Here is a 22,159-nt window from a genome sequence, read left to right as displayed (position 1 = left end):
TACGCTTGTTTGAGCTGGATAGTTAGTTGTTTTAAGCCTCACTTCCAGTATACAGAATAGTGAGAGAGAGAGCACTCCAGGTAGTACCTGCACCTCCTCAGTCACCCTGCTTTGAACCAGCACTGCACTGCACAGAGCTCAGTACGTTTCAGTTCAGATTTTTCAGTGTGGCTACAACTGATGAAGGTATATGAACCCCTACCTCACCTTTAAGTTAGAGTCTCAATATGACCTGAAAGTAATACTTAAAAAATACCTTCTTAAAAGACTAAACTACAGTTTACCTTTACAAGGCAGCATTTTCTGTTGCCAAATGTCAAGATGCATCAGGACAAGTGCAGGTCTCTCCTGCCAGCATCGGTTCGTCCTGCTCAATAATACAGTCACAGGGCTCATGACATGACGGTGGCCACCTCACTGCCAAAGCCAGATTTCTGTGAAGAAGTTACTTATAGACATATGCTTTTACAGCTGCAGTCAGCAGGCCCCAGCACAAACGCCAGCAATAACTCCTGGTCTGCAAGTAGCAGCCAATGCAGTCTTATCAATAAAGTTCATTGTGGAAGAGTCAGGGATCTCCTTTTGGATGTCCATGACAGGAAAGGCATAGAAACCTTTACACCTGAACTCACTGGTGTAACTTGTATGAGCACAGAATGGCAAATAAGTGTCTGCGAGTGGCATTATTGTTGCCCCAGAGTGACAAGTGTGCCAGTCTGAAGTGTCAACAGCACATCCATCCAGGAACCGTGTATCTCGACACTTGGCATTCCAGCACAGCAACCCTGAAGCAACAGCAAGAACTGCATGGGCTAGGAGGAACACACAGGGCAGGTGAGACAGAAACCAGAGGACAGCTCAGTGCTAACAAACATACATTTTATTCCTGTTCACTACAGGAATCTCCCCACCCCACCGTATCTGGGCCATCCCTTGTTCTGTGACGAGAGGACACACAAAAAGGGGGTGAAGTTGTGCATGGTATTCAGTATTTCTGGGAAGAAAGGAAGGGAAAAAAAGAAAACAAAAGCTATGGAAAATGTTATAAGGTGGCAAGGCACCGTGTGATTTTGTTTTGTTTTTGAAACAAATACTGAAGGCTTCAAAATACAAATGGTTAAACTGCAAAACTGTGGCTTTTATTTCCAAACATACAATAAATAGGTCCACCACAACTAGCCTCTAACTTCATTTTACATGGAAGGATTTTAAAATTAGTTTGTGCATATTTAAAATTCAAACTTCCCTTTGCACGTAATTCCATACATAACTGAACTGCATTACATACCAGCTCACGGTCTTGGCACTGTGATGCAAGCAACCAATTCGAAGCAGAGCTTTGTAGCAAGCACTTGAACAAAAACTGCATTTTGAACTGTTGATAAAACATCTGCCAACAACTGAATCCATTTCTGAAGTACACAAAAAACTTAAGCACGTAAATGCTGAAAAGCAAGTTGTCTTCTCTTATGTTTCCATATTGGCTACAAGGTAAGTGGATTTATTAAGTGTTCACCATTTGCCACATGATACAATTTTCATACCAAAATATCTTTACTGCATAGTAACATTCCATATTTTCAAATGCAAAAAGAAATTAGATGTAGTCTTTTTATTTTACTACTTATCACTGAATTTAAAGACATTTTTAACCACAACTCTGCTTCATCACAGTGCAGAAGGCCCTTAATAGTTCAAGGATTTATTCAGTCATATCTTTAATACAAAAGTAGAGGCTGAGGAAAAGCCAGAGTAGTCTATACACAATGCACAATCTGTGTACATTCTGAAGCTGTATCTCTTCAAGAACTATTTATACACTCTTCAAACAAATCCCTTTATCCAGCAATTCAAAATACTTTAGATCAGAAGTTTTATATTAGAATCAATACATTATATGCATATAAATACATTTATACCCTTCGGGTTGCTAAACAACCCAGATGGCTGCGAGGAAGTGACCTGAACTGGTTCTCCATTGGTTTGGGATACCAAATTGTATCGGCAGCTAACTGTTAACCAAAACAGTCACAGTACAAAATGGAGACCTTTGAACAAGGTAGGTGTGCTACGGCATCAGTTAAGACTAGAAATAGGTGACACCCTAGCCCCTTCGACAGGGCCAGGATCTCAGCTTCTGTGAGATGCAACACACAGGCAACATTTTTTTTCCTCTGCCGATGCCCCATTCATGAAAAAGTCTCAGCAGAACAACAAAAATACCAAAAAAAACCAACAAACCAAAGCAAAGCTTTTACAACTGCAAATTTTCTTACAAGACAGGTGCTGCAGCTTTAAAGAACAAATTAAAATTCTTATAATTAAAAAAAAAACAACCAAACCCAAAACCTAATGTGCAAGTCTGTAGTTCAGAAGACGACAGCAAGGATCGATACAGACTTCAGTTCAATCTGAAACACAGTATCCAAATTGGTTTATGGAAAAATTGTTCTCACTGCAAATCTCATCTTCAGTTTACAAGTGCGCTCATATACACTTACATAGGCACCTGCCATACATGTACACACCTCCTCCTGCAGTGCAACCTGCAGCAGCAGCTGCAGCAACACCCTCGATGCTTCCAAAGCACACGCAGGCCCCAGCCCTGGCGCTGCGTCCCAGCCGTCCGACCCCAGAGCTCTCCCGGCCACAGCTGCAGGATGGTTTAGTCATCAGCACTGACTCACCACAAATCAATGAGTATTTCAGGAGCATTCAAAGCAGTAAGCACTGGTGTCATGAGAAGTGTTCTCAACTTCGTTTCTTAAAGGATACAGAAACGTTGACTCAAGTATCCTCCTCCCAAGGTGCTAGAAGTTCTGAGTTTGAAGCGTTTCTTTCTACAATGCCAGGTATACAAATGTGTATCTCTTTAAATAATATTGCACATAAAAATCATCTTAAACTTTGTATTGAAAGCAGGGTTGAAGGACAGTGTTTTTCAAAACAGATTAAAAAGCTACCTGTACATAGTAAGTTTTAATTTAAAGAACGCCAAGATTATTCAAAATCTAAGCACATAATACTGACAGAAAAATGTTAAATTGCACAATCTACATATAAATTACATTTGTAAATACTTAAAAGTTTTTAAACATTGAATACCCTTGATTTCACAAATCATCTAGGTCACTGTCAAAGGATCAGCTCAATGAGTTAGAAGTACTTTCCCCCAGAAAAAAAAGAAAACAAAAACCAGAAACAAAAAGATCTGCAGTCTTAGACGAAGCACTGGAAAGAGTTAAAGCATTTCAGCTCAGAGGTAGTGCTAAACACATCCAACTAGAAGTTCATTATATTTGAACTATGACGAAATAACATAGTAAAATGTAGAAAGACTATAAAATTTACAAAAATAAATAGTTCTGAATGCTTTAGAAAATGCAAGAGACATTGTTGACAAGTGTCTTGATCTGCTTTTCTGATCAAAAGAAAGCGCGTCTCATTTTTAAAATATACCCATCTCTAGTAATGTGTCTGCAATCCATGCGATCCAGCTATGCAACTTGACGTATATCAGCCTGGCACAGACTCTGATATTAAAAATAAAGTGGAGGCTTTGTAAAAGATCATCTCATATGAAATTTGTTTTGCATGTAAATTCTTCTGACAAATTAAAAATTGCACATAAAAAAGTTTATTGAAAGAGGCATGAGGGGTGATAAGGGTATGTGCCCATTGTTCCACATACTCCCTGGAAGGAAGAAGATGATTGCACAGTTCTGATAAATAAATATTTCTTTTTAAAAAAAAAAACTGCCACCTTTTTGGTTTATACGTTTTGGAATTACTTTGAAAAACCCACTACAGACAAATTATTTTTAGTTTGTGTTTTAAAGAATTCTTTACAACTTTTCCAGTGGCTTTCATCCTGAAACCAAAGGAGAGTGGCAGTTAAAAAGTATCTTTGGGTAAAACAAGTATCAGGATCCAACCAGAATTTCCATGATGTGGTCCAGCTCGCTCAGATCTGTTCTACATATCTGAATGTTGTTTGCTGAAGAAGAATTACACGATGGAAAGGTTTTCAATGGTTCTTCTGTAGCAAGAGATGGCGATCTGGGCGGCATTAGTGGAGGGCAACAGAAGTCTGAGTCGTACATTGAAGTGTCAATATCTTCAAAAATGTCATCTATTGCCAAATCCTTCAAGTAACTAGTTGAATTTGAAATTTCAAAGGAACCAAACACGCATTCAGCTCCCTTCAAATCCTGTCTATCATCTTCTAGCTTTAGACCAGTATTTTCTGCAAACTTTGGCTGGTCATCTCCAGTAGGAACCAGACAAGTAGGCGGGCTTATGTCTTCTACAAAGTCTAAGTCCTTCAGAATAGATGAAATAGCAGATGACATATCATCATCTGACACTATCAGCAGGCTATTTTCAATCGGGTCTTCTACAGACCGCAAATCGCAGCAGTTAGGCTCTTGCTGACTAATACCTGACGGCAACTGAAGAGAAACCCCAGATGTCTCCATCCCTGTGTAGCTGTGAGAACTAGGAGTAATGCCAGGGCAGACATTAATTGGCTGCTGATTACTCTCTTGTCTCATTTCCTCTTGAATTTGCCGTACTGTGTTGGCTATGAGGACAGAGCGGTGCAAGTTTGGTTCCACCAGCATTTTGTACGTCTGTAACTTGGTGAGGCACATATTAAGCACCAACTGCCTCTTAAGTGGATATGACAGATTTCGACTGGAATCAAAGGCACTCGAGAGACCAGCCATGTTCTCCTCATAGTCACTCAGCTTGCGTTTTAGACCTCTCCCCAACATGAACCTGAAAGAGAGAAATTATGAAATTAACCTCGGTCAAGACTATTACTACTTCTGCAAGATCGCAACAGACACTTTTGGAAAGTTTGTAGAATACGATGTAGTGGTTAATTTAAGACTCTAATGACACAGAGTGCAACAGACAATAAAATCCTACACAAGATACTATTTCCAACTTAGAAGATGCATTTTCCAGCTATATTGCTTCACAGCATTTTAGCTTTTTCTAAACAGAAAAGGTGGAAGAAATAAAGTAACTGTTCTTTAAAAAGGCTATATACATCTAAGTTTTGGATTTATGGTTTACTTTTAACTCTACTATGATAATACAAACTTAATGTTTAAAAACTTTGATAGGTTAGATTTTTAGATGTTTACTTATTTACATTATATGGCATACAAAAATTCATTAATGAAAAATCATAAAATCACAGAATCATAGAAGGGTTTGGATTGGAACGGACCATGGACGTCATCTAGCCCAACCCCCTTGCAGGGAGCAGCAGGGACATCTTCAACTCAATCAGGTTGCTCAGAGCCCCATCTAACCTGACCTTGACTATTTCCAGGGATAGGGCATCTACCACCTTTCTGGGAAACCTGTGCCAGTGTTTCACCACCCTCAGCAAAAATTCACGTCTTGCTAATACGTAGTTTAAATTCTCTTTTCATTTAAAGCCATTACCCCTTGTCCTGTTGCTGCAGGCCCTGCTAGAAAGTTTCCCCCCATCTTTCTTATAAGCCCCCTTTAAATACTGAAAAGCCGCAGAGCTGAGAGAATAAGGGCTGGTGCTCACAGCTGCTGGTTCACAATCTGCTACTGACTTAATACTAAGGACACCCAGCAGGAAGCTGTCAAATGGCGTTTTAAAAGTGACCAATTTTGGTAAATAGCTAAAAGAAAAGAAAGTTGCTTCCAGTCTGCTTTGTGTGCTTTTGCATTGAAATATGGTAGGTCTAGAACACTGTGGTACAAAAACCTGTATGCACGTACACCTAAAATACACGTGATCCAGACAAATACATGTGTGGATACTTTGCAATTACCATTCAAAATATAGTGTTTTAGGGACAAGCACTACGCAATTCTCTTGTATAAGCACAGAAAAGGAATACACTGTGCACAGGAAACACTGGTAAAATCTTAATTATACACATCTTTGTGTTCATGGAATATACACACCCCTCTCAAACAATTAAAAAAATTAAGCAATCATAAATTAGACACCCAGTGGCAGATTCTTCGTGCACAATGACCCAGACCCTGCATGCTGCAGAGGGCCTCCCAACTTCCTTTTCATGAGAGCACTGGATACTGCCAGCAACAGCTCAGCTGATGGCTGCAGCTGCCAGCTGCTAGCCTGTCGCTAGACTTTTGGGGACAAGGAGATGGCAGCAGGATAAAGCTTCTTTTACTTTTGGGATTTCTCCAGATTTGCAGGAAGCACTGCAGGGCTCCATGGCTACATCCATTTGCCTAGACAAGACTGTTGGAGAGCCCAGATCCTCTGGAGGAACACAAAGTAAACAAGCAGTGAGTATTTCCCAGTAAGAGACACAGGAAAACAGAGACAGCGGGTAAAGGAGTTTTAAGACTTCTCAATCGTACCCTCTTTTACAAACATACCTGGATGGAATAAAATTTGTCAGAAGATGACCTTTTTTAGCTAACAGGTAGTTGTTTGGCCTAAAGTTCAGTTTACTAACACATTCACTATTTAAAAGACTAACAAAAAACTTTAATTACTGGTAATTTTACAAGTGCTGTGATTTTTTACATTTTAGGAGTCTGCTTTAGCTCAAAGCATGTTCAATGTACACTCAGGTGACCCTCCCACATTTACCATGCATCATTCTCCAACCTCAGCATCCCATTTAGGGCAAACAGAACCAGACAGTTCCAAGCAATCAATTACAAACAAAATCAGCAGAAATCTGGATACAAAGTTCAGGCACCAAATACAATAATAAGAAGTATTTAGGGGGGACACTAGTGTGTGTGTTTGAGGCATCCTCAGACAAACTATCAGCAACACTGCCAACAACCAGTACTTTTAGACACAACCTATGGAAAAATCATGATTATGCAAGCCTTTACTGTAACGTTTTTGCTATAATATATCATGAAGACAAATAGCATCTGCAAATGACAGAAAACTTGCAATAAAATTATTAACTTTCCATTTTAAGTGGCATTTAAATGTTGTAAGACATTATCCCATACCATTACTAAAAGGAAGAAAATACACATCAAAATGGCTATTTGTTCACTAACCAACATCCTCCCCATACAATGCACACAAGCAGGGCTTTTTTTCTCTCCACTAACTGATTAAAGCAGACAAACACTCTCACTCACAAGGGAACGAAAGTAAGACCATATAGGAACAGTAATTCTGACACTTAATACATTCAGAATGCTTGGGTTTGACAATTTACTGCTATGTCTGTATTTTTTAAAATATATTTACACTTTGTTAGACACACAGCAAATATTAGACTTCTCTATTTGAATTACATAAACAATGTTAATTCCTAATTTATAAAAAATTGGGCTAGTATTTAAATTCTATAAGCAAACTTAAAAAGCAAACTATCATATGTAAGGTTACATAATCTCACAAAAGCTACTTAAAATTAAATGTTTAACTTTTAAGTTCATAGCGTAGCCTAATTAGACTAAAAATTTCATGTTTATATACATACACCTTCCTTTTAATTCTGCAAACTTCCCTCATAAGATTTGTCCCAGAGCATTCCAGAAATACATAAAAAAGCCCAAGCACAACAGCACTCTGAACTACAAAAATTAAGTGCAAGAAACATTGCTTGCTCCAACTTCAAATGTTTCTACTTAACAGACTCCCCACTCTCTAGATGAGACAACATCTTATATAAAAATACACAAACATCCTCTTATCCTAGGTTTCAGAAATTCTGCCTGTTTACAATAATTTTTGCCTAACTGCAAGTTTCCCTCCGGAAGCTAGACAACTTCAGAGGTTACAAAAAAATTTGGAAACGGCTAATGAAAACCAGCGTACCACTGGTACAGTGGGCTTAAGAATGGCTAGTGTCACAGTTGCTACAGGAGACATTAAATTTCAGTTCTTGTCAAACACTGGTTGCTGACCTACAAAAGATACAAAGCCCCTTTGTTACCAGCTAATCTACACTTTATCAGGCCCTTTGCTTTACTTTATAGTGTAAGAATTCCTGACAGGGTCATATCCTTAACAAAGTGCTCCACATTTCTAAAGAACTCATCCTTCTGCAGTACTGTATTAACACACACATCCCAAACCCCAAATTCACAAACCTGTCAAATGCTCTCCTTTGACAACACTATTTTGCAATACAAGATGTCGCTCACGTTATTTAACCATGCAGTACTCCCCCATTTCAATTTTTGGTACTAAGGAAAACAAACAGAAGTCCACACTCCCATGCCCAGACCTCCTGTGTTACTGAGCAACTGCTGCACAGTTTTCAGTCCTTTCAGTCAACGAGAGAACTCTGCAGCCAGTTCAAAGCAGCAAAAGCTGGGCATACTAAAACACGAGTGTCTAGGAATTGCACTCTCCTTATTCCACCCAAGTTCTAGAAACCTACTCAGATCTCAGAAAATTGGATTTTGTAACGTGCCTGTCTGACAAGTCTGTAGTAACTGAACAAGAATTTAGAAGTTTATTATTGAACAGCTCGCATTTGAAACTGGCATAAAAGAGGCGAGCAGTAAGTCACCCTTCTCTTGAACTTTAAGTTTAGTTGATTTTCTCTGACTTCAGATGCTCTATTTTAGAATCTTCTGTCATGAAAAACACCCCACGAACAATGAGAACACCATATCTCAATCATTTTTTTCTGGCATTTTCTCACCTCCTTTCATTACAGTAATGTGAAGTGAGCCACAGGCCGTTTATGGCAGAAGGCTTTTCAAAATTAAAATTATTTTGCAGATGTAGAGAAAATGATGAAAAGTGAACTCGGTGCCAAACTCTCCATCCACATCACTGAATTACAAAGGAATCTGTATGTAGAAATTCTCCCCAACAGCATGTTCCTCAGTTCCACAGAGAACACCAAATAGAGACTTCTCTCTGCTAAGATGGGAAGAAGCAGCATCCATGCACTGTAATCCTACGCTACACCAGAGTTTGAAAAACACTTGGAGAGAGGAGGCAAATCCCTGGCTGGCAAATCCACACAGAACACCAAACAAACAGGCCTGGTCAGAGCGTGCAGCTCCTCAGAGGAAACATTCCAGGCTACCAAGAAGATTTCACATTGCGATGTGCTGTGGACAATACAGGACTAGCCACCATTTCAGAGTCAAAGCACAGTTCCATCTGTCACAGGGTCCGATAGTGCAGTGCAGCTGCCATGGACACATGGCCAAGAAATACAGCTGGAAACAGTCACAAAGAATGCAGCATGTGAAAACCCTCAATTACTTCTATCTGGACAAACTATTTCTTAATTTCCCTTTCCTCACCTTCCTAAAGAGGTTTTAAGAGTGGGTTAAATACTGTTAGAACTCAAAACTGCACAGAGCTTTGATTTTCAGTAAAGCTTCAAAAATCAGTAGTATATAAAACACAACTGCCACAGTTAGTATTACCTGAACATGACTTTTTCAGGCACAAAACAAGCATGATAGTCAACTACACAAGGGTTATGTACTATTAAAGAATATGCTCAAATAGCAAGATCATCAATAAAGTACTTGGTGTGCACTATGCGGGTCAAAATAACTTCATTGGTAGTGGTCTCTTCTGGCTTTTCTTTTTAGGGTATTATTAAATCCAGTCTTACTTGATCCTTTCCATACAGACACAGTGTTGCATTTTTCAGCTTGAGACTTTCTCTGAGTGATAAATTACTTTTTCTCATACGACAGAAATACAAGATTTGAATACGTGTAAGCACCTGATAAGTGAAAGCAGCCTGTCTAGTTTTCATTAACGCAACTCATGTATTAAAACCCAAATGAGAGACTCTTTGCTATTGTAATTTGGATAATTCCCTTTCAAAGTCGCCTTTGGCTCGTAACTATAGAAAGCATGTACAGTAAAAACAAACTGAAATACCTTTGGATTGTAAACCCGTGTTAGTGACTGACCAAGGCTGATTGATAACCTGATTTTCTGCTCTCCCCCCTCTTCCATAGACACAGGTTTCACGGGCACACATCTATCTGCAGGAAGTGCAAAGGGAAGACAAACATCCCTACAGTTTTGGTTACTTCCCAGAATTATTTGATGTATGCTGCATGCTGTTTTTAATCATAATCCTTCCTCTTCCCAACAAACACTTTAACATTGGTAGCGCAACTTCATTAGTAGTTTTAATTAGGTGGTGGACTGGCTCTTGACTAGTATTCCATGTGTAAGCAGCTGCACAAGAAAAAGGTAAGGCTGAAGGTGCAGTTAACAGACATAGTATAAATCCTTTCCTCCCATCTGGACTTAACACAGATCACTTAAACATGACTTACGTAACACAGTAAGCTGCCAGACTACACAGAACACTGTATGTGGTCTGGTGTCCTCAGCAAGTGTGGGAGATCCCCGCAACATCACATCTTGGCTCTTGGCAAAAATTAAGAGGAAGTGAGGAAAGGAGGATTAAATGCCTTAGAAAACACCAAAGTAAAAAGTAATCCAGACCTGAAGACACTTTAAAATATACAAAAATGTATTTAAGACCATTGCTTCCCCTACCCAGACCTGCACCCCAGTTTAACCAACATGAGTAACTGCTGGAGAAGGCACAAGCAGCTCAAAGTGTGTATACAGGGAGGAGTGCAGTCCTGCCAGCTTACTCCCATACCTAACTCCTATGTAACAACTTCTTCACAGGAGTTGGAAATTATCAGAAAATAGCAGCTTGAAGAAGGGAGAATTTTGGTCACCAAATCCTGATCATACAAGTCTGTTACTGCTAAAGCAACTGGAACACAGAACCAAAGCACACTACTGTTCAGACTTAAAAAAAAAAAAAAAAGCCAGCAAGTACCCGCCCCAAACACCAAATCCCCAAACCACACAGAAAAAAACCCACACCCCACACCTATGGATGAACCTAATATCCTTTCCCACATTTTGAAAATAAGAGTAGGCTGAATAGTATTCATAATGCAGAGGAAAGGAATGAGAAGAAGGCTGTGTCTGGCACAGAATTAGTCTGGCAGTCATAACCTTCCCACTGTCACTTCACTATTTGTGGAAGTAGAGAATAAATACGTATTATACACTAGTATTTTAGGAGCTGAAATGATGTTTACAAAGCACTTGGGAGTGTTTTACCTTGATTTAAAAGTTAGTTTGAACTGCCCACACACAACCTGTTTATGTTATGTCTAATGGGATCTGGAAAATTCCTGCACTTAAAGGACATCTTCCCAAGTTCCTTACTCCCATTCTATTTCACAAAGCACTCGTAAGAGCTTTGCTTTACAAACTCTCACAGCTAAGTTTCAGAGCACACAACTTCACTCTGAAGAAGAAACTCCTCTGTTAGGATGTGTACAAGCTAAAATGCATACTCTTCTGTTAGGATGCGTACATCTGGGCACAGTGTTAGGTTGAGAAAAACTTCCACCCTTAAAAGAAAACAAACTAAACCACTGCCACTCTTCTCCTTCCTCTCCCCCTCTACACTTGTGTATTTAGTTCCACATTTACCAATAAAGCTCACGGGTATATATTAGTAGTGAGAATGTGTTCAGTAGATTTTTTTTTTTTTCAAGAATTTTGGGTGGATTTTTTTTTTTTTTTTTTAGCAGAAGGAGGGCCTGGAACAATTTAAACTAAGGGTCAATAATAGTTAGCTAAAGATAAAACATGAATAAAAGTTTCTAGATTTAGTAACTTCCATAGTAAAACTCAACTGTAACTAGAACATAAAGGAATTTAAACAAGAACCCCCAAACTACCAGGGTCCCATTAGAGTATCTCACTGGAGAGACAAATGATCATTAGAACTGCATATGTCCAGAGTTTGTTCTAATCAACTGAACCGTTCTCAATCAGTTTTCTTAAAGATATCTATTTACTTCAAACACAGACACTGGATGCATTCACCTACATAACACTGGTGTGTACTTTAGGGTTGCAATGATCTAAGTAAAGATCCACTAATAACAAAAGTTAATTAATTATAACTATATCATATCAGTATGTCAATGTTTTAACAGAAAACACGGACCATTAACAATAAAAGCAACTGAAAAAATAACCCAGCCTCCAAAAAACAGACCCAAATGCTGTCTTTTCCTGATAGAGGACCATGCATTTACTCTAGCTCTCTGCATGGGATATTCAGGTAGGTGATTTTCAGTAACCAAATAAGGAATCTCTTTAAGTCTTCTCTAACAGAGTAGCACACAACAACTTTTCTTCAATATCCAAAGCACATTCTCCTCACAAGACAAGACTGTAACACTCAATTTCAGCAGCTGAAGAGTGGATCTCACTATAAGCTTGGGGCCTCAGTTAACAAATTTCCAAGAAATGCAATCTTATGGCAATTATTAAATTCTTTGTTACATTATAGCACTTCCTCATGGTAAAGGGGGAAAAAAAGAAGTAATGCAAATTCAGAATATTCAAACTGAAGAGCATATACTATCCAGCAAGCCTAAAGCATTTCACTTTAATTTTTTTAGAATGGGGTAGATAAAATATTTTTCAGTTTACCATTCTAGCCCATAAAAATAACACCTACAATTGATTATCAGAACATGCGCTATGCATGTAACATATGATTTCATAAAAACATACAAGTAGTTACCCTTAGAATCCAGAAAGGCGTCCAGGCAGGAAGATTCCAGATTTTGCATAAAGTGTGTTCATCCAATAGTCTTGAACTATTCAAGAGGCCAAGCCATCCACCGAGGTAGGATGATGTGACTTACGGGAAAAAATAAAACAAGAGTAATTACTACAAGGCTTTTTTTAAACCTGAAGTATTAAGCACACAGTTTGGCAAAAATAATTTAACAAGTTGAAGTCTATTAAAACAGTTAAACTGAATAAGAAAACCTTTAATTAATATATTGAAATAAGAGGACCTAATAGTTTCACCTATGAATACATAAAATGTTTAAATTACCTTTCATAAACGAATACTACAGCACAGAACACTGATCCTCTAAGCGCCAGGCTTTACAATAAGAACTTGTATTGATACTCCTTCGGGTTACTAATACTGATTTACAACTGTAATAATCTCAGAAATCACATATCAAGAGATGTGATACCATGAACTGTAAAGGAGTACCTTTCATAATTATCCCTTGCAAAAGGAGTCAGATTTTTATTAAATTCCCTAACCTCCTTCATTTTCAACACACAACAAAACCAGTGTGAGAAGACAGATGGCAGGATGTCCTATGAGTGCATATAATATTCAGCGTGGCACCATTTTCAACAAAACCCTGTTGACATCTGCAGTTTGGCTAGAAACTACATGGATTAAAACATAGATTAGATCAAGGCAATAGAAACTCTGGGAAATATGAAAAGGGTGAAGTGACAGTAAACAATGAACTAGGCTAGGAGATGTGGAGGGAACTGCATGATCCATGCTCTTTGAGGTCTCAACTCCACCTGAAGATTCAAAGTTTTTTTAATTCCAACAATTAAAAACCTAACATGGGTTAAAAGCCTACCCTCTGGATTGTATGTCACATGTTTGCTTGTGTACAATTTACAGACATGCACACACAGGTACCCACCTCCAACTAGCGCAAAACAATTCAGATATTCACAAAACCCAGGATCAGTACTTATCCAGATAAATACAGCCCTTCAGAATCAAGGACCAAGAGTTCACATGTTATTTTACAAATCTTAAAATATTATATAGTGAAAGGCAGTCTTACATTTAGACAGAAGGGCAAGTAAACGAATACAGTTCATCTCACATAGCAACTCATAGCCTGATGTTAGCAAAGGGCTCCTCCGCTTACAGAATCCTGGAACTGTAAAGATGCAGTAAAACAGCAGTGAAATGCCCGTGACCTAAGAACACCAAATCTAACCCACAGCAATAAAGACATTAATACCTCAGTCCTCCTTCTAGAAGGTGACTTCTTTCCTATAACAATGACATCCATGCTATTTGTAAACAATAATTAAAATCCCCACCAAATAGACAAATGAAAAATTGCAACCTATTTGCTCTGAAATAGTAGGACTTCCAAAGGTCACTTCTGAGGCTTATTAAAGTGTAGTTGTTAGATCACAGGGAGAGATGTAAATTCACGGCATTTTCTATACAATGAATATAGAAGAAAAAAATGTTTTAGAGTGTGAAGTCTTTTTAGTGTTAAAGAATCCTAAAAAATAAAAAGCTAACAAGCATGCTAAAATACTGCAAAGTTTGACTTCAGGACCTTAGTTTAAAAAAGAGCTAAAAGCATTCGATGACTATTAACTGTATTTTAGAGGTCCATCTTTTGCTAGAACGAAGCAAAGTTCAAGAAATTATCAAATTTACCCCCTTTATTATATACTCTAAAGGATTCCTGCAAAATTAACTGTCGAGACTATGGTTTTTCCCCTATGTGACTTCACACTGGGACAAGAGTGAGGCAGAAGTACAGAAGTGAGGTAAGGTTACAACGTTTATTTTTCACAATGAGTTAAAAAGTACAGAAGACACAGTATAGCTGTAAATCACTATTAACCATGCGTGTAGCTCATTGTTTTTTCTCCTGTTTTCTCTCACTGCCCTCCCTCGCGGTTTCCCAGTACCTGTTTGCAGGTCACTTTAGAAATGCAAGATTATAACGCTCACGCCAGTGCACACGGTGTTTCCCATATTGCAGTTAATTGCCTGAAGTAAAGAATCTCAGCTAAATCGAGAGCAAAGTACACCACTAGTGCACAGGGCTCCTACCTGCGTTTCTGGAAAAGAGCTGTTCCAACACAGTTTGAACAATTCCAGGCCTATCTAGGGCAGGAATTGCTAACCGCGAGATAGATTTGGGATTCACATCGAGGGGACCGGGCTCGTCCCCCCCCAATCCCAGCAGCTCACACGTTGGTCGAGGCGAACAAACCCCGTTATTAAAGCCGAAAGGGCAGCGGCGCTGGGGCAGCGCCTGCCACCATTTGGCCTTTGTGGAAGGAGACGCTGCTTCCTGCAGCCGCCCCCCCACCCCGGCAGCGGTAACCGGAGACAACCCCGGGCTTCCCGAGCTGCGAAAAGTTACACTCCTCCCCTCTCCTCCTCCTCCGCTCGACAGAGACCCCGACCGGGATAATTATAACCACGCTAACAACTTCCACCGCCCGCCCCGCTGCAGGACGCACCGGCGGGTGGGGAACCATCCCCAATCCCCACCCCACCCAAGCCTCGTTGCTCCCTCTCCGACTCCCTTGGCCCCTCCAGCCCTGTTGCCCCCCCCCCCCCCCCCCCCCAAGCTCCTGTGCTGTCCTCTCCGGCTCCTTTGGACCTTCAGCCCCGCTGCCCCCCTCCCGGTCCCACTCCCCCGCCCAGCTCCCTTCGCTCCCACTCCCCCCGACCCTGCTGCCCCCCCAGCCCCCTTCGCTTCCCCTCCCGGTCCCACTGCCCCCTCCCAGTCCCCTTCGCTCCCCCTCCCAGTCCTGCTGCCCCCCCCAACACCCCTGCCCCCCCCCCCCCCCCGACTCTGCTGCCCCCCCCAGTCCCCTTCGCTTCCTCTCTCGGCCACGCTGCCCCCTTTACTGGTCCCGCTGCCCCCCTCCCCCGGCTCCCTTGCCCCACCAGCCCCCCCCCACTCCCCGCAGCTGCCCTCTCGTTTCCCCCAGCTCCGCCGCGCTGACACCCCCCACCCCCACCCCGGCCTCCCAGTCCCGTTGCTCCCCCAACCCCAGTCCCGCTCTCCTCCCTTCTCCCTAACCCCCTCCCGCGGCTCCTTTGGCCCCTCAGCCTCACCGCACCCCCCCCAACCTCCAGCTCCCCTGCCCCCCCAGCCCCGCTGTCCCCTTCGCTGGTCACTTGCTTCCCCCCCCCCGCCGCCCCCACCTCCGGTTCTCCCGGCCCCGCGCCCCCTCGGGGCCCGCCCTGCCCCCGGAGCCGCCGCCCGGTGCCTCACCTGCGCGCGGACAGGCCGCCCCGCTCGCCGCAGCCGGCCGGGCTCCCTTCGGCGGGGCTGGGACTCCGACCGGGAGGAGGCGGAGGCGAGCGCCACCCCCGCCGGGCCCCGACAGCCTCCGCTCCGCCCTTCCCTCCGCCCGCGAAATGGGGGGGGGAGGCCGCGGGAGGGGCTGCGCGCCGCGCCTACCTGCCCTCCCATTGGCCGCGCGCCATTTCAACCTGCCCAGCAACCATTTTCTAATTGGTCCGAGGCCCGCGGAGAGGGGGCGGGTGGGCGCCGACTGGACCAATGGGGAAGCCGGGCGAGCTGAGGTGGGCGGGGCCACGCACCGCCTCCACCAATCGGAAGGCGGGAGCCCCCGAGCCTCCCTCCCCGCTCCCCCCGCCGAGCGGGAGCTGCCGCCGCACGGTGGGGCTTGAGAGCCCCCGCTGACCCGCTCCCGAGGTGCCCCCCCCCCCCGCTTTTCCCTTTGGTTTCAATGAATTTCAGACTGAAATCGGTCCCGGAAGAGCGGGGTGTCATCCCGAGGGACCTGGACAGGCTGGAGAAGGGGGCCTGTGAGAACCTCGTGAGGTTCAACAGAGCCAAGTGCAAGGGCCCACACCTGGTTCGGGGCAATCCCCGATTTCAGTACACGATGGGGGATGATGTGATTGAGAGCTGCCCGGCAGAGAAGGACTTGGGGTCCTGGTGGATGTCCTGGACAGGAGCCGGCAACGTGCACACAGCCCAGAAGGCCAATCGTGTCCTGGGCTGCATGAGAAGGAGCGCGGCCAGCAGGTCAAGGGAGCTGATTCTGCCCCTCTATTCCTCTCCTGTGAGACCTCATGTGGAATATTGTGACCAGTTCTGGAATCTTCAACATAAGAAGGATATGGAGCTGTTGGAACGGGTCCAGAGGAGGCTACAAAGATGATGCAAGAGCTGGTGCACCTCCCATATGAGGACAGGCTGAGAGAGTTGGGTTTGTTGAGCCTGGATAAGAGAAGGCCCCGAGGAGACCTTACAGCAACCTTCCAGTAACTAAAGGGGGGGCTACAAGAAAGCTGGGGAGGGACTGTTTACAAAGGCTTGTAGTGATAGGATGAGGGGAAATGGGTATAAACTGGAGAAGGGCAGATTTAGAGTAGACATAAGGAGGAATTTCTTCATGATGAGAGAGGTGAGGCACTGGCACAGGTTGCCCAGGGAAGCTGTGGCTGCCCCATCCCTGGAGGTGTCCAAGGCCAGGTTGGATGGTGCCTTGGGCAGCCTGATCTAGTGGGAGGTGTCTGTGCCCATGGCAGTGGGGTTGGAACTAGATGATATTTATGGTCCCTTCCAACCCAAACTATCCTATGATTCTATGATTTCAAGTATAGGACACACCTCCATACATCTGCATTCCTACAACTCCCGTTCCCAGGGCAGTTGGGAAACGTGGCACACACATCTGTCAACCAGTGATAAAGCTTCACCAAATATTGCACAATTCTCCAATTCACTCTTCTTTTTTTTTTTTTTTCCTTTCTTTAAAGATGAGGTGGTTTTGGTCAGACTCAAACCTCTCGTATTTGCTTTCCATGGGTGTTTGCGTAATCAAGTTCTGCTGGCATGAGTGTTTGTGCAAACCAGATTTCAAAATCTTATGTCCAAGTATTTGTGAAGATCGATCTGGAGCCTTTGCTGAACACTGCCATCACTTACCTGACAAGTTCTCCCCAAAAAGCTCCTCTGCTCTCTCAGAGATGATTTTAGATTAATCCCTAGGTCTGTAAAAGTGAACAAAAGTCAAGCACCTCCATACAGGCAGGGTTTTTCCTACACTGAATGCAAGTGCAAACCAAATCCACACACATTGATCTAACAAATGCTACAGAAACACTTGCAATTGTCTGGTGGAGATAAACTACAGCTTCAGTGAAACATGAGTTTTTTTCGATTATTCAGCTTAAGAAAACTGATGGTTTTATGAAACCCCTTCAGCCCAATAACTTTTAACCCCTGTGTCTTCTGATGCGTACCCGTGATGGAGTAGGAAAGTGCAGGGCCCCTGACTTGAAGGAAGGGGCAAAGGACTGAGGCACAGAAAGCCACTGCTGAACCCAGGAGGTTCCATCACTGGTGGTGAGGGGATCGTCTCTCCTGGCCACTTCTCTTTTTCCAGTTTGCTGGCACCTATTGCTGGGCCACAGCTGTGCTCCGACCTCACTGCTAGGGGTCATGCAGCACAGGAGAGCGAGCGCTGCCTCAAGAAGCACTAATGAATTCTTTTTGACATGCTGCCCAGGCTGTGTTGGAGGAGGATGCCTCCCCAAATGGCAGAGGGGTGACACCCCTACCCCCACGGTCCATCTGCTGTACCGCCTATAAGCAGGGGACCAATGGCAGCACTGAGGGGGAGGAGTGGACCAAAAATCACCCCCTGTATACCTTCCCTTCCCACCATGCACTGGAAGAGTAACTCAAAGGTCTTCTGACTGCTCGATGAGTATTGCAGCAAGACTGACCCCTGCCATATGGTAGGGATTCCCTCCAAGTAACAGGGACAGGATACATGTATGAAGGTAGCTGGTGCCGAAGGGACATACCTGAAGGATTATGTCTAATGCAGCATATAAAGCATATAATTTAACCAGCAGCACCAGAAAAAAGTTTTAATAACTCGAGCAAGAATTAAGTTTTATAGACGTGACCTCTGTTGTCCAAAAGGGTAGAAAAGATGACCCTGAGAACTACCGACCTGTGAGCCTCACCTCTGTGCCTGGGAAGATCATGGAACAGATCCTCCTAGAAGACATGCTAAAGCATATGGAGGATGCAAAGGTGATTAATGGTAGACAGCATGATTTCACCAGGGCCAAGTCCTGTATGACCAACCTAGTGGCTTTCTATGAGGGGTTAACCACTGCAGTGGACACAGGAAAACCAACGGTTATGATCTATCTAAAGTTCTGTAAAGCTTTTGACACAGTACCCTACAACATCCTTTTCTCTAAATTGGAGAAATACGGATTTGATGGGTGGACCGTTCAGTGGATAAGAAATGGGTTAGATGGCTGTATTCAGAGAATAGTGGTCAATGGCTTAAAGTCCAGATCCGTGACAAGTGGTGTCCCTCCGGGGTCTGTGCTGGGACTAGTGCTGTTTAATATTTTCATCAATGACATAAACAGCAAGATTAAGTGCACCCTCAGCAAGTTTTCAGATGACACCAAGCTGAGTAGTGCAGCTGCCACACTGGAAAGACATCATCCAGAAGGACCTGGACAGGCTGGAGAAGTGGGCCTGTGAGAACCTCATGAGGTTCAACAGGGCCAAGTGCAAAGTTCTACGCCTAGGTTGGGGCAATCCCCAATTTCAATACAGGATGGGGGATGATGTGAATTGAGAGCAGCCCTGCAGAGAAGGATGTGGGTGTACTGGTGGATGAGAAGCTTGACATGAGCTGGCAATGTGTGCTCACAGCCCAGAAGGCCAACTGTGTCCTGGGCTTCATCAAAAGAAGCATGGCCAGTAGGTCAAGGTGATTCTGCCCCTCTATTCCTCCTTTGTCAGACCTCATCTGGACTATTGTGACCACTTCTGGAATCTTCAACATAAGAAGGATATGGAGCTGTTGGAACAGGTCCAGAGGAAGGCTACAAAGATGATGCAAGAGCTGGAGCACCTTCCATACGAGGACGGGCTGAGAGAGTAGGGGTTGTTGAGCCTGGAGAAGAGAAGGCTCCGAGGAGACCTTACAGCAACCTTCCAGTAACTAAAGGGGGGGCTACAAGAAAGCTGGGGAGGGACTGTTTACAAAGGCTTGTAGTGATAGGATGAGGGGCAATGGGTATAAACTGGAGAAGGGCAGATTTAGAGTAGACATAAGGAGGAATTTCTTCATGATGAGAGAGGTGAGGCACTGGCACAGGTTGCCCAGGGAAGCTGTGGCTGCCCCATCCCTGGAGGTGTTCAAGGTCAGGTTGGATGTGTCCCTGCCGCTGGCAGTGGTGTTGGAACTAGATGATATTTATGGTGCCTTCCAACTCAAACTATTATATGATTCTGTGATTTTGTAACCAATTTCTGTTTAACAGAAAAGGGTGTACATGCCTCATACAGCAGTTTTTAGAATGAAAAGTTGTTTCTGTTTCATACACGCTCTGACAAGATCTATGAAAAAAATTAACAGGGCGTTGCTAAAATACACGCATCAGAGCTTAGGATTTTCATGACCTACCATTTGTAGACATTAATACAAAGTTCCAGAAGTGCACCAATTATTTGAAAAGATTTGATCACTTTTTTGCTTATGTCAAGTGTCAGCAGTGGTGTTAATGTAAGAGAACTAGAACCCAGTTCCGCTTAGTGGTGTTGATGTCCCACACTTCTATCTTAATCTAGAGGGCCTGTGCTTGTTTCACAGGCTTAAGAATTCAGAGGTCTGAGCTCACATTTGAGGTCTTTGTTGAAAAAAAATTTTTCTGTAAAAGGCCCTTACCTTCTCAAGTGTAGTCGTGTTGTAGGCGTCTTAAATGCTCTCCCATTTTGCCCTAACAAACCTCAAGGCAAACAGGGGACTTAACAATATGATTGTTTTTATGATTTAAATGTGTCTTTCAGTATGACTATACTCACCGCAGCAGGTCAGGATACTATTCACACGAGCAGCATTTTGCTTTTGCAGCAAATTTCACATGAACCAGAAAAAAAACAACCCTCAAACCAAGCAGGGTCTCTATATAATTCATCTGAAAGGATTACTGGAGGTGTGCTACTTACCCTTGTACTAGGAATCTACAGTTCAAGAAACACAGTTCCAGGAACACAGGAACTAATGAAGATGGCTTTCCTATGGATTTATGCCTATGATTAATTGCCTTTGTGTCTAAGGTACAAGCTCTAACTGAAGTTAGTCTCATGCCTAGAAACTCATAGATGTCTCTCTCCCATATATGGATGACCGGATACTAGCACAGAACACAGGTTTCTTCTGTGTTCTTCTCTTGTACCTGCAGACTTCACAAAAGTCTAAAACTGTCATGACTGAGATCTGCTAAATTTGGTTGAAATTAATTAGCTATTCTGAAGCTGAATGACAGTGTGATCACGTACACCACACTTCCATAAGAAAGAGAGAAAGGGTAGTGCCTACTGTATCAAGCCTTGGTTAGTTTTACCACCTTTTTTTTGGGTGGTAAAGCCCCTGTGAACTAGTAAGTAATCCTACACTTGAACTCAAGTTTTTTTAAAAAAAGCCATGACTCAAGACAGTAGTTCTTTTTTTTTTAAAAAAACACCCACATTATAGAATATTTGGCAGAGGACTAAATAAGCCACTATTCTATTTTGTCTAAAGAATCACAATTTAGAAGAAAAAGTCCTTTCCCCCCATACTTTTCAAACAAATCAGAGACAAAAAAGCAAATCATGTTACTGAACTTCAATCAAAACAAATAACCATTCGATTTCAGTTTAAACTTCAGTCAGCTCACCCAACAAAAAATACCCCAACACGTAGTACTTTCCATACCTGACATTTCTCTCAGTAATGATCTCACAGAAAAGTGAATTTATTATAAGTACTGTTTACTCCGAGTATTAAACTTTCAGTGATGGAGTTTTTTTTTCTTTTTTTTAGCAACATAATCCACTCTTAAGAAGTGTTGTTTTGGAAGCTTGCACAACCACCAGACGCTGAAGTTACATTACATTTTATTAGTATCCAAAATTTGTCTGCATTTGGCACAAAAAAAGGGTGATATGCTGTTTCTTTGTGTTAACATTTTACTATTGAAGTACTTACTTGCCACATTCCAGCTCTGAGCGGACTTCCAAGTATAGAAGCCATATGGATACAGTTTCTTTTGCAAGAAGTCATGTAATCACCTGTATCTTCAATCCTTCCCTAAAAAGATGACAGCTGAAATTACTGAATGTTTTCCTGAAGTGGAAAGTTGCCTCTACCTTTTCACTTTTCTGTTGACATGGTGGTCGTGCCTCAATGTTGCCCACAACAATTCTTCAGGTCATAAAACACACATTTTGGGGGAACCTTGGCTAAGCAGGAGTAATTGTTTCGGGGGTTTTTAGTATTTTTCTTTGGCTTTAAAAAGAAAGCCAAGTCACTAGACATCTGAAGTAAATACCTTTTCCGACAACTTGAATTATTCAGTGGGATTTAATCTTTGTGGAACTTCTTTGGAATAACAGGAAAGTTTGTCTTAACTATCTACTTTGCAAGAGACACCAAAAGGAGCCTAGACAATCCTGTCAAACCTTACAGCTGGACAAGCCAAACTGACAAAGATACATACTTTTCTACGATGTG

General features: G+C 42.6%; 1 protein-coding gene across 3 annotated transcripts; it reads right to left on the bottom strand.

Annotated features, from left to right (window-relative positions):
- Nucleotides 1-1,117: 1,117 nt before the first annotated feature.
- Nucleotides 1,118-14,780, bottom strand: LOC138721613 (SERTA domain-containing protein 2-like). Of its 3 annotated transcripts, XM_069858933.1 has the most exons (4): nucleotides 14,537-14,780; nucleotides 13,663-14,053; nucleotides 12,560-12,688; nucleotides 1,118-4,779 (listed from the first exon to the last, which is right to left on the bottom strand). In XM_069858933.1, the coding sequence occupies exons 3-4, from the start codon at nucleotides 12,616-12,618 to the stop codon at nucleotides 3,924-3,926; spliced, it is 915 nt and encodes a 304-aa protein (XP_069715034.1). In that variant the 5' UTR covers nucleotides 12,619-12,688; nucleotides 13,663-14,053; nucleotides 14,537-14,780; the 3' UTR covers nucleotides 1,118-3,923. The 3 variants fall into 3 exon arrangements, with proteins under 3 accessions (XP_069715034.1, XP_069715031.1, XP_069715033.1); XM_069858930.1 differs by lacking the exon at nucleotides 14,537-14,780 and having other exon boundaries at nucleotides 12,570-12,688; nucleotides 13,954-14,506; XM_069858932.1 differs by lacking the exons at nucleotides 12,560-12,688; nucleotides 13,663-14,053; nucleotides 14,537-14,780 and adding an exon at nucleotides 10,273-10,407.
- Between the last annotated feature and the right edge of the window lie 7,379 nt (nucleotides 14,781-22,159).

This window comes from Phaenicophaeus curvirostris, chromosome 5, assembly GCF_032191515.1.
Source record: "Phaenicophaeus curvirostris isolate KB17595 chromosome 5, BPBGC_Pcur_1.0, whole genome shotgun sequence".
Lineage (NCBI taxonomy): Eukaryota > Metazoa > Chordata > Aves > Cuculiformes > Cuculidae > Phaenicophaeus > Phaenicophaeus curvirostris.
The sequence above is the reverse complement of the archived record's forward strand: the minus strand, read 5'-3'. Positions and strand labels throughout refer to the sequence as shown.